Below are 14,526 nucleotides of genomic sequence, written 5' to 3' on the forward strand. Positions count from 1 at the left end.
AGAATTAAAAACCGGTTTCTTCACTGTGCCCACTGTCTGTGCCAGTAATCTGTACCTGACTTTCTGTAACATAAGATAACATGCTGAGTTTCTCACAGCTCCTGCTAAGTGGTTTAGGGCTTTGAAAGCCAATAAAACACTTAGCACTTTTTTCTTCTGTAACTAGTAGTACATGGAATAGTGAAAGCTCCATGCACTATAAAGAATTATGATCAGGTCTCCAATTATAACCCTTTATTATGTGCTCTTGACACCTCAAGAGGTGAATTCCAATCATCCTTGTGTCAAACACATAATAAGGTGGCTAAGATCATTGACCTGCTCATAATCCTCTCATATTATATAGATATAGATATATATTTAGGTACAGCTCTCTCTCTCTCTCTCTCTCTCTATATATATATATATATATATATATATATATATATATATATATAAACTAATATACATGTAAATAAATAGATGCAGATTTAGACACAGGTATAGATGGTGAGTGAAAAATATCCCTGGAGATATTCTGCATTCGACTGCAGAAATCAAGCTTTTTGTGTCTTTCCTACTCTTGGTCTGGTATTAAATGGAAAATTTTTCAACTGATTGAGTTCAGTTCCCTGATGAATGCTGGTGCAGTGTCTATTTGTACACCAGCAGATGATCAATTTGTATAGGCTTTTCAAAGTGGGAGTGGGAGATGAAGTCTCCACAAGGGATGCTGCAGGAAAACATTTTTTGTTTTGTGGGTTTCCTTCATCAGGCTAAAACTTTGAGCAGTGTGTTTTAAATGGTTAAATCTTTAATGAAATCAACCTCAACAAAACATAATGGAAACCCTTTCTGGAGGCCAAGTGGTTGTAAACCTGTGAATATTTTTACTTATTTATTGCCATTTCTTTACTGGGAAAGTCTGACTGGGCATACATGCCCTTTTCAGCAGTACAGATAAAAGTTTCAGTGTAACAAACTTAATTCAATCAATATTTACAATAACAAATTTTATAATACAGTTTCAATAAATACATAGCATAGTATAGTTGCCAGTATAATGAAATTTGTATTGATATTCATAAACATTAATATACAAGTCTTGTACTAAGACATTACATATAGGAGAGTGGTGTATAAGATAGGTAGGAGTAATTTAAGAAATACAATACAGTAAGGTATTAGAGGAGATAAGCAAGTCTGAGTGTCAATAGAGAAGTAGTGATGGAATAGTAATTTGGTTGTGTTAATTAGAAGTAGGTATAGTAGTTTAAGAAGTACAATAAAGTGAGGTATTAGAAAGGAATAAGCAGGTTAATTAATTTAGTACTTAAAAGGGAGGTGTAAGAAAGGTGATAAAGGGTGTTAGAGAGCTATGTCCCAGATGAGGAGCAAGGATAAATCCAGGAGACAGAGAGGAAGGCTTTTAGTAATGGTTTGAAAAGATGAAGATGTGAAATAGCCTTGATTGGTATAGGAATTTTATTCCAAGTTCTAGCTACATTATTAGAATAGATATTGACCCCAGCAGCCCTTTGTAGTTTCTGGATGTTAAGAAAGAACAGGAGTATGGGGTTAATTGCTTGGCAGGCAAATAGGATATAGATGATTTTGTGGGTTAAGATAAGATGGGTGTAAGATATACGGAATGGAAGTTCAAGCCATTTGGGTGTTTTTAGTGTTAAACAGTGTTGGGTCTGGTAAGGTGTTTCAGGCAAATCTGACAACTTTTCTGTAGCATTGTTCAAGTTTAGACCTAAGTGAGGCTTGTAGGTTGGTCATGATAGGCGGTCTGTATAGGAAATAGGGTAAAAGACAAGTGGTAGTTAGAGTTACCTTCTTTACTCTATGAAGGGTACCTAGTTTTTGGTGGGTTTTCTTGATGCTGTTATGGATGGATATTTAAATAAAATTTAAGATGGTCATCGGTTACCAGTTAACTTCAATCATGGTATTATTTCAGGAATTAATTTTATCATTGTTTTTCATAGAAATGAGATTTGGGAAAATTAGAATTAATTTTGTTTTTTGGGGGGATTTAGTAGCAAGTGATTATCTTGTAGCCAACTTTTAACAGAGTTAAAGCCTTCTTGATTAATTCTCTGAATATGTATTAGATTGTTGGAAATGTATATTAGAGTAGAATTGTCAGCATATTGTAAGAGGGAAGCTTGTTGAGAGAATTTTTGAAAACTGTTAATGAATACATTGAAGAATAGAAGGCCGAGAAAGGAGCCCTCTGGCATGCCAGTATTGAGAGGAAGGAAGGAGGAAGGGAAAAAATGTGGAGAGCAATTTAACAGAGAGGTATCTATAGGTAAGGTAGTTGTTAATCTACAGTGGTGTGGATTGTTATAGGCCTAGGGGGGAAAAGTTAACAGAGGACATTTTGGTGAGATACTAGTTCAAAAAATTTAGAGAGATCAAGGAATACAGGGGAAGCAAGTTTATGAGTTTATATGAACTCACTAATCAAAGCTTTTCCCTCTTTGGTGCCAAAGATACTACATAACTGTGACAGAAACATATCCTAACAATTGGGTGGCAGTAAAAAATACTGTGTGCAGCTGCAGCACATATGCTTCAGACTTGATAAACTGTGGTATTTACAGTGATGATGTAGCATATCTTTCAGAAAAAGCACTGTACTTAATGCTGCACTGGACCAAATTCAGAAGCTTGACTGTGTTCTGTAGGGTTGGAAATATTTTCACTAAAGGTATAGAGACCCTTGGGGCAATTATAATTAGTTAGAGGATACAACACCTGAATGGGTTGAAAAAATGATAGCTTATGACCTCAGTTTATGAGACATTTGATGTTACAGCGTTTGGTAGTGTGTTTTCTATCTCCATACTGTAATTAGACCTACAAAAAACAAAGTTTTATTTTAACAAAATGCTACACCATCTTTAATGAAGCCAAACTTAACTTAACCTTCTCTGAAAGCAATTTTAACTTTTTCTCTCTTAGGTTGTCTTATTCTTGACTGGCATAACTTCTATGATAGCACACATCAAAGTTGGACATATGCATGCAGCGCTGGAAGCCAAAACCTCAGTTAGCAGTACCAAAGGTAACACACCAGTCAATCCTATATGTCCAGGTGTTTGCATTACACTGCCTTGTAAAGTATATGATTCTACTGTCCTCATTTCTTGAAATGTAGGCCTTAACCACTGCTGAAATATAGGTATTCTGGAAAGGAAGAACAAGTTATGAAAGTGTAGCAGTCAGAGGAGTAACAAATGTCAGGGAAAAGTCATATAAATGGATGGCCCTCTGTGCCATGATCTAGCCCCCTTAAGTCAGCTCTCTACAAACCAGTATAGATTATGTATAACAATTTCGACTGCCCTGATGTTTTTTTTTCCCCAGAGTAATAAAAACTGTTTTACTACTTCACCAGTTTCTATGAATTTCTTTATCTATTCAAGATATAAATTACTGGCAATACTAAGTCCAGTTTTAGATGACAGGACGTGTTTGCTTGTTGGGAATATGTTATCCAATAGGTTCATAGGTTGGTACTGGGCTATCTGCACCAGGGCCGGCCTTAGCCAGAATGGCGCCCTAGGTGAAGTAGTGCTCCGGCGCCCCTTAAGTCCCACCCACACCACAGTCATGAAACACCCCTATTTGAGCCACACCCACAGGGTCACTCCCCAAGAAAGCTACTCCAGCCATTGCCTTAAATTATTTAAATGCATAGGAAGAATAACTACATTGCAATGTATCTTTTAACTACAACTACTTCTGCATAGTATTTTCTACTTTAAATACCAGAGCCAGATCACGGTCAAATAGGGCCCTAGGCAGGGTAATAGACTGCTGTCCAGTGCAGCCGCTCCTGCAGCAACCCTAACCCCCCCCCCAGCAGCAGCCCCCTCCTCAGCTATTCCAGTGTTCCATTATTTGGTTATTTCTCACCAGTTACCATGCATACTATTCTTGTATTTGCTTCTACAGTCATTACAGATATTGAAGTAAAATAGCACTAACACAGGTAGCCATTTGCTAAACAATACAGTCTCGCAATGAAAACAGACTTAGCATAAGCAGTAAATGTATCTGCCCTTGAAACTCACATTCATTGAAATGTGAAAAATTAATATTCAGTGAAATGGCATGAAAACCCACATTCATAGAAAATGCATCTGGCCAGTGAAGAATTAAGTTTACCTTTGGGTTGTTTTCAAAACAGACTCCTTGCACACATTTTTTAGGGCCATGCATACGTGTATTTGTTCTTTGATTCACCTTTCTGATTGCATTGAATTATATTCCTTGTATAATACAGCACCACTTGTTAGAAAGTGTTTTAAATTTGTAGATTTAAACATTCTTTTAATAAGCAATGATACAAAATGTATGAACCAATAACTACCCATTTCAGAAAATTTCAACCATAAAAGGCCACTCAAGATTTCTGTCATTACAATCCACCAATATTACTCCATACTCACAATCTCTGCAGATATAAAATCATCTGAATTCCACATTAAAGAAATCCGTACCTAATGAAGAGGTTTCTACTGGCAAAACAACTTCACATATCAATGTTTTATCTACAAATTCAGTGCCTGTTTTCCTTGAAGAATTAATTGCCTATATTGCATTAAAAAATTGGCAAGTTGGTAATATTGAAATAGGAAATGACCAACAAGTTCATAGTCACCACAAATATCTTGCAAAGGACATACTCAGGAGTGTAGAACCCCTATCCCCCTTATAATGCACCAAATAATCAGCAATCATATGGGCAATACAATATCAGCACTCCATCGACATGGTGTGGGAGTAGAATCCACAGCCTTCTGCACCAAAGGCAATTATGCTACTAACACTGCTTTCAGATTTTATAACGCAGTATGCCATTTGATAAACAAAAAAAAACAGCTAGTTGCACATAGAAACATTTACACTTGTGAGAGTATGTTTTAAATTTGTAGTTTTAAACATTTTTCCAGTAAGCAATGAAACAAAATGTATGAACCAATAATGACAAAACTACCCATTTCAGAATATTTTAACCATAAAAGGCCCCTCAAACATCTGTCATTACAACCCACCATGCATTTTCTGAAGGAAATGAAGGCTGAAACTCAAATGTCTGACATTTAGTTATTTAAATCTTCAGTGATTTGCCAGAAAAACACAAATTTTATGAGGAATAGGCCAAAAATATGAGGCAAAAATCTGGATAGTTGAGAGGTATGCATATCTCTCAACCTTACTGCAAGAAATCTGGACTGATGATCATCAAGTCTAGATTTACTTCTAACAATGGTAAGCAAATCATCCAACTTTCAACATGAGGAACACAGATTACCAGTGTTATCAGCTGTTACCTTTAAATATGCATAGCATTTATTATACTGCACAATATATTTGTGCATTAGCAAATCATTAATTGCATACTCATTTAAGGAATCCATATTCAGCTTCAAACAAATACAGTATTTTAAAAGAAAAGACCAATCAAAGTCTGTAACCACAGAATTCAAAGAGAACTTAAATCAACGTCTATGACAAAAAAAAAAAATCGCACCAGCAATATACAACTAAATAATAAAGTAAGTACAGTAAAGTTGTCCTGACCATACAAGGTGTGCAAGCCTGACAAAAGTTGTAATTCCTTTACCAACAGTGAAATTAAAGGTAAAACAACAAAATATTAATCAAAGTAAATCTTAAGAAGCTATCCCTTCCTACCAAACAGTTTAAAACAATATAAATTCAAATAAAACTTCTATTACCAGTCAACTCCACAGTAAATCACAAACCAAGGTAGGATTGTTTAGATATGCTCAGGATAGTTTAAACTATGGTAATAGCTTAGGCTACTGCAACAGTGATCCTTATAAAGAACATAGTACAGTTGTGTAAGTAAACTTACCATAACAGTAACTGTTCAAATAATCACTGCTACAGTAGATGCTTCCTCCCTCCCATTAAATTTTTAATGTTTTTTTATGCCAGAGTACTGTTACACTCCTAGCATTAACCTCTCAGAGCTTTAACCTTACTCTCATTTTTGGCATGAAAGCTCTGAAGGGCTTCAAACTCAAACCTGATTTTGTCATCTGAGCTTGAACTGACCAACTATTTTGGCACTTTGAAGGTGCCATGAAAACTTTGGAAGCTGGCTCGTAGTTTTATCTTGTACAATGATATACAACCCACCTATTTTAGACTACTGCAATAGTGATCATACTTGCACAACTATAATTTCCTTACATGACTTGTCTCTGGCTTCATCTGTTTGGTTTCTAATTTTCGCCAGGGTGCAGGTAAGGTTTTCACTTTATTTTTGCATATCAGTTCTACAGAGTTTATTCATCATTAAAGCAGTAATGCCACAAACAATCACACGTTTTTATGAGGGTCAGGGCAGCATTTTGAGGTAAATCCATGGAAATCTGAGAGCTATGATTGTGAACTCCAAACATGCATACTGTAATCATAATCTTTCATTTCAAGATTAAATTGCGGTTCATGTTTTCAGGTAATTCAGTATCTCATTCCTGAGAAATATACTTCCCGCGCTTGCCATGTTTATTCTTCAGAACAGGGCTACAGATATAAGCAATAGCTAAATTAAAATCATATCAGAGTGTGAGGAAGTGAAACGCTTTCTTATTTCGGAGGATGGCTCTTTATATAGTTGCTTTCTTATAGTTAGTGGGAGAGAGTCTGGGCTTAGTTCAGGTATGTAATGCTGCTTTTGCTCATATACGTCTAACTTTATGAACAAAAAACAGTAAATCTAGAAGGAGCAAGGCTAATTCTGAGGGCAAAAAAAAAAAAACATATATAAAAGTTTAAATTATAGCAGTTGAGAGGGAAAATCTAACATTCTAAAACAGGCTCTCCAAAAAATGGATGTCGGGGACTCACAGGTGAAAATCTGGAATGACCACAATCCCGGCCTCAGTCTAAAATAATGCATTATACACTAACATAGGCAGGTGCGTGCAAGAGAATAAACAGTCTAAATAATCTGATGAAAAGTAGTTGCATATGCTGCCCTTGCTAACCAAAAATCATTTTAACTACTTGTACAGTATCTTTCAAGTTCACGTTCGTTTTATATATGTATGATACATTTACAAGAGGACAGTAAATGTATGTGCAGCATTATTTCACCTGCATTGCCTTGGTCTGAGCACAAGTATGAATATGTCTTAACTATTTAGCCAACTAAGCCTAATTACGAGGGATGGAGGTAAATGTATTTTTTTCTCCGTTAGACAGCTTTATTGTTGAATGGTAATCAGCAACCCACAGATCGATAAATGCTAATTGGTATCTGAATGTAACTTATAATTTATTTCGTACGTCAGAGATCCAATGCATATATATTCAGCTTGTATTTCTCCTCTTCCCACCACTTAGAATTACTTTATTTTTGGTGCTAAAATAGACAATCAAAAGGTAAACAATCAAAAGGTAAACAATCAAATTGGGTCACTGCATTTCTGAAACATACAGAAATCATACGCATAACTGGCTTTCCATCACTCTGTCGGATTTTTAACAACCTGCGCTTGTTTTTTTAGAGCTGAAGAAGATAAAATAATTTTAAAATAAAATATGCCATACATGAAGGACGAGGTTTAATGGTTTGCACCCCCCACCCCCACCGCCTCCACATCCACATACAAAAGGAGCTTCCCAACACCTGGAAAGCTACTGCTATTATTACTGCCAGACTCTAGAAAGCTACATCTACCAGGACACATCCTAAACCTGCAATGTACTGTTCACGTCCTCTGTGCAGCACTAGTATATTACCATAAAATAAACCATAAAGCAACCAGCAACATACCATAAAATAATAAAACATAACGTACCCATTAAAAAGAACACAACGTTGTGTGTGTGTCACGTGCATGTCGCTTGAACTGCAGAATGTATTTAGTTGACATTGGCGTCATGATGCACACAAGTTTCTCCTTAAAGGAGAAGACTCTCGCACTGCCAACTAAAGTTTTTTTTTTTTTTTAGCCTCCTAGCCAACCCTCAGCTGTAAGAGGGAGGGTGCTCGTGTCCCCTCCCCCACCCTCCACCCTCTGGTTCCAGCGCCAAGAAGAGCGCAAACTTTATATTAATTAAAATAAATAAATAACTACATAAGGCACCCTTTACAAAGCCAGCCTGTACGGCGCCCTAGGCGGCCGCCTAGTTTGCCTATGCCTAAGGCCGGCCGTGATCTGTCCAAAGGCATATATTAGTCCAGCCAAGTTGTGCTGTATTCACCGCCCCTTTAGTAGTTCCCTAGACCCTTGTACTAGCAGCTAGTACCCTTGGCCCCTATCTAGTAGTGCTGTTGGTGTGATCCACGGTGTGAACTTTCTGTTACCCATCCACTCATCAAGGTTCCTCTTGAAGAGAGATAGTGAGGGGCTCTGTCTTATGTAGATCGGGACCCTGTTCCATAGTAAGGGAAGTCTCTGCGAAGGGAATCTATCCCTCCAGCATGTTCTATTCATTGTTGTGTTGAGGTTTATATCCCTAGAGCGTGTAGCTCGAGTAGATTTGGTTTTGCTAAGATGGAGCATGTTCAACAATTCTGGGTTGGATATGGCTCTGTACGTTAGACTGAGATCGCCTCTGAGAAAGTGGTATGCAACAGAGAACAGTCTTAGCTTTTTCAATCGTGCTGCATAGGGCAACTGTTTGAGGCCAGTAATCCTCTTGGTTAGGTACCACTGTGGTCTCTCCAGCTGCTGGAGATGTCTAGCCAGGTACATTCCAATTGGTGCATTGTACTCAATAATGGGTCTGATGAGGGAAGAGTAGAGGGGCATCATTACACCCTTAGATCTTGATGTGAACCCTTTCGTGATCAGATGGGTCACATAGAAGGATTTTCTAACCTCTTTGGCAACATGATTATCAAAGGAAAGCTGACTATCTACTTGGGTCCCTAGATCCCTTATTTCTTCTTCAGATTTCAGGGCATTACCTCCTATGTTGTAGTTTGCGGGTACTCTGTTTTTTCCAAAGGGGATTACTATGCATTTTTTTGCATTTAGCTTGAGACCATGGCTTTCACACCATGCATCAGTCTCATTTAGGCCCTTCTGGAGGATCTTTAATATTAAACCATTGCTGTGAATGGATGAATTTTTTGGAAATTCTATATTTACTGAAAGAATTGAGGTTGTTTTAATGTGTGACACTGAGTGGTAAAAACAAAGACTGTAGACTACAAGACCTCTTGATATTCTGTTGCCACTCCCATAATCAGTCAAAAGAAGCTCTTATGTTTGTTTCTGTGATCCGTGTCTGAATTGTCATCATCCTGTTCTGCACACCTTTGGACTACTGGGAGTCTGTCTCCCCTACTCAAATTTATTTTGATATTTACCTGGTCACCTGTCTGTCTTGTAGCAGCTCAATATGTGAGTAGACCTTTGTGTGGAGAAATAACATAGTCTTTGATGGAATGTAGGCAGATATTTAACAACATTTATTACTACAGCTGGCATCGGGTCTATATGACTTGGTCGACAGTTCATATGATCGACTGTTTATTTGGTCGACAGTTCATTTGATCGACAAGCATTTGCCCCCTTCCCCAATGTTGTGTGACCCTGGAGTTGATATATATAGTTAGGGGTGTCAAGGATGTTGCTACTTCTAGTGGGGATAAGAACAAGCTGGTCCAGGACACTGGAATTAATGAATTCCAGGAAATGTTGGGCAAGTGTATTGGTACATGAGTAGTTTTCCCAGTTAATCGAGGGATAGTTGAAGTCACCAACTATGAGAGTGTTAGGTTGGACCCTAATATTCTCCAGGTGCTTAGGAACATGGAGTGTGAGTCTTAGGACATGGTTGGGGACCAATAGCAGGCTATGACCTGAATCACTGTCTTACCCAATGTTAGCTGCACCTGAAGTATCTCAGATGAGTTATGTTGGGCTACTAGTCTGGAGGTGTGTGCATTCTCTATGAATATGAAAACACCACTGACTTTGGAGCCTTGGTCCAAGTTCTGGGGCTGAAAGGTGTGGAATGAGTTATAGCCTGGTAGTGCAGGGGTGCTTTCTGCTGCCTTGAACCAGGTCTCTGTTATGGCACAAATGTCTATGTTCTCCATTTTAAGGAGTCAAGTAAGTGCATTTTGAGATTTAGACTTCTAGCATTGAGCAGCATTACCCTCAGACTGTATTTGTTTGTAGCTGTTACAGTGGTAATTTGGTCTTTGAAACACTGCCTAAAAAAGGCACTATAGGGGTGGCAAGAGCCTTGGCCAGTATCCAGAAGCCCAGGGGTGACAGATGCAGGCCATCACTGAAGCATCGAGGTCTGTCAGTTTTGTCATCCCAAGCAGACAGATACTGGATCTCCTTAGAATGACACCAGAAACTTAGCCAATTGTTGAAATCAGTAATTTTCTGCTTGTACTGTGGTATCATTCTGGCTGATGGTGGGATGCTGCTCAGGGCTAAAGTCATACCTACCTGGGCTACATAATCCAAGAGCTCCAACATGTCTCTTTAAATGTAGTCCGGGGTAGGTACGTCTCAGGTCATTCACACCCACATGTACAATGACAGAGTCATATTTGTACCTGTTGTTGAGAGACCTGAGTGCATGTATTATGTGGCAGATCCTGGTGCCTGACTGTCAGCTGACTGTTACTTTCTCCTTATTCAGCCTTTAGTGAGTGAGACATTAGTGTGCCACACTATCAAGTCACCTTTGACTAATATATTGGGCATGCTGTTTTGCGTTAGTGGCTTTGGTTGAGTGGCACACTGTTTAGGAGAGTTATGTGTCATGATTAGTGTTGTGTTGTGGTGGTCAAGTGCATTTCTGCCTTGGAGGTCTCTGCTGTTTGGGTACATTTCTATTGAGAGCCTCCGCAAAGGTGGGTATGTGTTTTGTGTTTTTAGGTGAAGGCAGTGCAGGTGTGTGTTCTGGGGGGCTATGTGTTCCATGTGGTATGGTGCAAGTGTTGACCTTCTCCTCTTGACCAGCTATTCCTGTCTTGGCTGGAGAGGGAAGATGTTAGCTTTGCTTCATCTTTCTTGTAATTTTTACCAAGTGGTTTGTCTGACCTTTTTTACTTTTTAATTTGGATGCAATTTGAGATATTTTTGTAGTTATCCTAATGTTACAGACATCAGTCTTGTTTTTAATCTGTGCATTTTTTTCTGAAGTATGGCTGAATAATCCACTTATGCTGTGCTGTCGATCTCAGGAAAGGGATAAAACATGCTGTGTATACAGCTAGTGGGATTTGGTTTTATTTATGTAACTGTACCAGTAAAAACCACGTAGATAAAACATTGGTATGTCCTTAAGGGGTCTTTTGCTTATACCCCATGGATTTCTACTACAAGAGGTTTAGGGTATTATACAGTTAAGAGTTTAGCTTTGCCTGGTCTTTCTTGTAGTTTTCACTAGTTGTAACTTTTCAGTGGCTGGCTCACAAGCTACATGAAGCAATTCAGCACCACTCATGAAAGGTGATGTAATGCCTTTTTCTTCAGTTCATTAGTAACTCATATTGGAGAAGACAAAAAAACCTGTTAAAACATTAACAGATTCTGGTATACCAGAGGTGAAAAAATCACATTTAGTCTTTTTTCCTAACATTTATCAACTTTTATCATGTTTGCTTAAATTTCATTAATTTTCTAAAATGCTTTGTGACAATGCAAACATTAAGTTGAGCTAATTTAGTTTCAGAAAATAAATATTTTCTATCCAATATATTTCCCTTGTTTCTTTATCTAGTAGCATGTATAATGTGGAATACCACATTATTTCCTACATTAAAGCCAGTAGTAGGTTCTCTTTATATTTAGTTATGAATTATTTGTTAATAAGGTAAGTGGACTGGCCAAAAGCCTTTTTGCATGCATGACTCAATTCACAAAGAAAGAAATGTGGTAAAGCCAATCAATCATCTCAGTTTTGGTTGGTCAGAGGAAACTAAAGTAACCAGGGAACCTATATGTGCACACAGGTAAAACATACAAACGTCAGTCAGAAAATGACCAGAAGATGAGCTAGAACTACTGTCTCTAGAGTTGTGTGATACATATGAGTGGGCCACTGTTCTGCCTATATTTTCTTAAAGGGAATCCTTAAGGGAAGAGCTAATACCCTTCTTTTGATAAGGCACTGTCCTATTAACTTCTGTGGACTGCTAATAATCCATTTTCCCTAGCATACCCATCCTGGCATTCAGCCAAATCTTTATCTTAGCTGTTAAATAGTTATAAGCTCATATTCCTGTGCAAGATGTCTTAACAATTTGCCACATCTTAGAAGAAAAACATGATGCCCAAAGCTGTATAGTGAATTTTCTTTCCCCTATATAGTACAGTTTATGCTCAAATGAAGAGAAATCAATAACCAATGATAGTGGCATTGAAAGCTTGTTTCATATTCTTGATAGTATAACTAAGCAAAGTGGTTAATGCATTTTTGTGGGAGTGTCTCTAATCCTTTTACATAGTATAAATGGCATGACTTGATCATTTTCAGTCAAAGATCTGCTCGCAGACTAAAACATCAATGCAATTTAAAAGGCATGATAAAGTGAAACATATTGCCTTACTTCCTTTTAAATAACTATTCCTGTTAGTTTAATAATTATTGAAACAAGGTTAATGATAATGTAATTAGATGAGCCATCATTTTTACTGGAACTACAGATATGAATAATATTAGCCAGTTTCAGTTTAGCATTAAGTAACTAGTGACATTAGCTTGTGAGAGGCTAAAACTTGCAAGTTGTATTCAGGCATGGAGGGATAGAAGGTGTCAAATACTTCATATGGGGTCAAAAGTACCTTGCTTGGTGAACACAAGTCAAGGGAATGTAAAAATAATTAATTATAAAAAAATGCTGTTTAGCACAGCTAATAATAATGACCTATTTACCAGAAAACATATTATCATTGTTAGCTAAAATGCTGAGTGTCATTTGTTTTCCTTCAAGGAAACTAATGTAATTATAAATATATATATTTTGAAGTTGTATTCATTTATTTGGGGAATTTAACTTCATTAGTGACTGATTTTTCTAATTTGCTCTTTGTTTGACTTGATAATAGATTTAATATTTCTGAAGCGCATGATATAAGTTGTTTCTTATTTACAAAAGCCTTTCCCTGATTATATAATTAATATATATGGTTTACAAGAAATGCTGACATTTGTGTGAAGCACCTTTACAATTCATGACTTAATAAATAATGCAAAAATGTAATATTTTACCATATAATTATTTTCAGGTATTAGGCACAGTTTTGTGTCTCAATAATTTTTTAATTTATTTTTATTTATTTTTTTAATTTTTACATTTGTTGACTGGGTTAGTCCATCTGAGCTGATAGCCCCTTTTCAGCGGAGACCCAGGGAGAAAACCTCCTCAAATTTACATAGAAATCAAAACGTTAGCATTTGTAAGTTCCATTTTTTAAGTTCCAGAAATTTACAAAAAAAATCAACAACATTAGCATTTTTAAGTTGGAAGCTGTAGAGCACTGAGACTATTTATAGAGTTATAGTTGACATTACACTTAGGATATGTGCAGGAAGCAGTATGCAGGTTTATCATACAGTATACAAAGTTAAAAATACAGTCTGGGTGGTGACTGTTACAGAAGATAAGTGGTCATTGTCATATTTTAAAGGTGTTTAAAGGCTTTGTTTAAGATTTACTTTTGCAGAAAAAAGGCTTTGTTTAAAATGTATTTCTTCAGACAAAAAGAAATCAAGATAGAAATGTCTGGGCATAATTTGGAAAAAGCATTTCAGAAAACAGAAATAAAATTAATATATTTAAGACAACGTATATATAAATACATTTAGAATTCATATTTAACAGTATACCTTATATTCTTTGAAAATGTTTATATATATATATATATATATATATATATATATATATATATATATATATATTATCCTAATGCTTATTATTAAGAATGCAAATCAACTTGAAGGGGAATACAGTAGGTTGTATAGTCACAGATGATATTTGTTATGTGTTAGCCAGCCATGCATCTAAAATATTCTTTATGGCATGCTACTAAAATTGTCTAGCATGTTTACAGACTAGGTGGCAATATGAATGCACCTGATAAAAAAAATACTTGTATGTGGATGTGGCAGGGTGCCTTTGTATTATAATTATAGAAAAACATGCAAGTCCTATTGGTTCAACAGAAAGAAAAGAAACCTGTTACTACGAACCATGCCATTTGTTGGTAAACAAGTGTCAGTGCTACGTTGTAAAAGCATCCAGCATTTATTTTTTTTAAACAATGGCCATGTGACATTACATGCATAAATAGAGAAAGACTTTAGTTTCAAAATGTAATACATTCTGAAGAACAAAATGATGTTTCTGCTCTAGGCCATGGTTTCCTCCCCACTATAAAAGAAAGAAAGAAAAGCTGCACGGTCACACAGTGGTTTACTAGGTGGCTTGAATGAGTGCATTAGCGATAGCATTATGTCCTGCTCATCGGTTTATTCATTTACTGTGTGCTGTTTCTAGGACTCCAA

At 36.7% G+C, this 14,526-nt stretch overlaps 1 protein-coding gene across 1 annotated transcript in view; it reads left to right on the plus strand.

Moving 5' to 3' along the window:
• LOC122814291 overlaps nt 1-14,526 on the plus strand; it is a 344,228-nt gene that overhangs the window by 192,236 nt on the left and 137,466 nt on the right. The window contains exon 6 of the mRNA XM_044086879.1: nt 2,956-3,058. Within this exon, the coding sequence (XP_043942814.1) occupies nt 2,956-3,058 (103 nt within the window). The remainder of the gene's footprint in view (nt 1-2,955; nt 3,059-14,526) is intronic.

The sequence above is a fragment of the Protopterus annectens genome, chromosome 10.part0 (assembly GCF_019279795.1).
Source record: "Protopterus annectens isolate FY-2018-M chromosome 10.part0, PAN1.0, whole genome shotgun sequence".
Taxonomy (NCBI): domain Eukaryota; kingdom Metazoa; phylum Chordata; order Ceratodontiformes; family Protopteridae; genus Protopterus; species Protopterus annectens.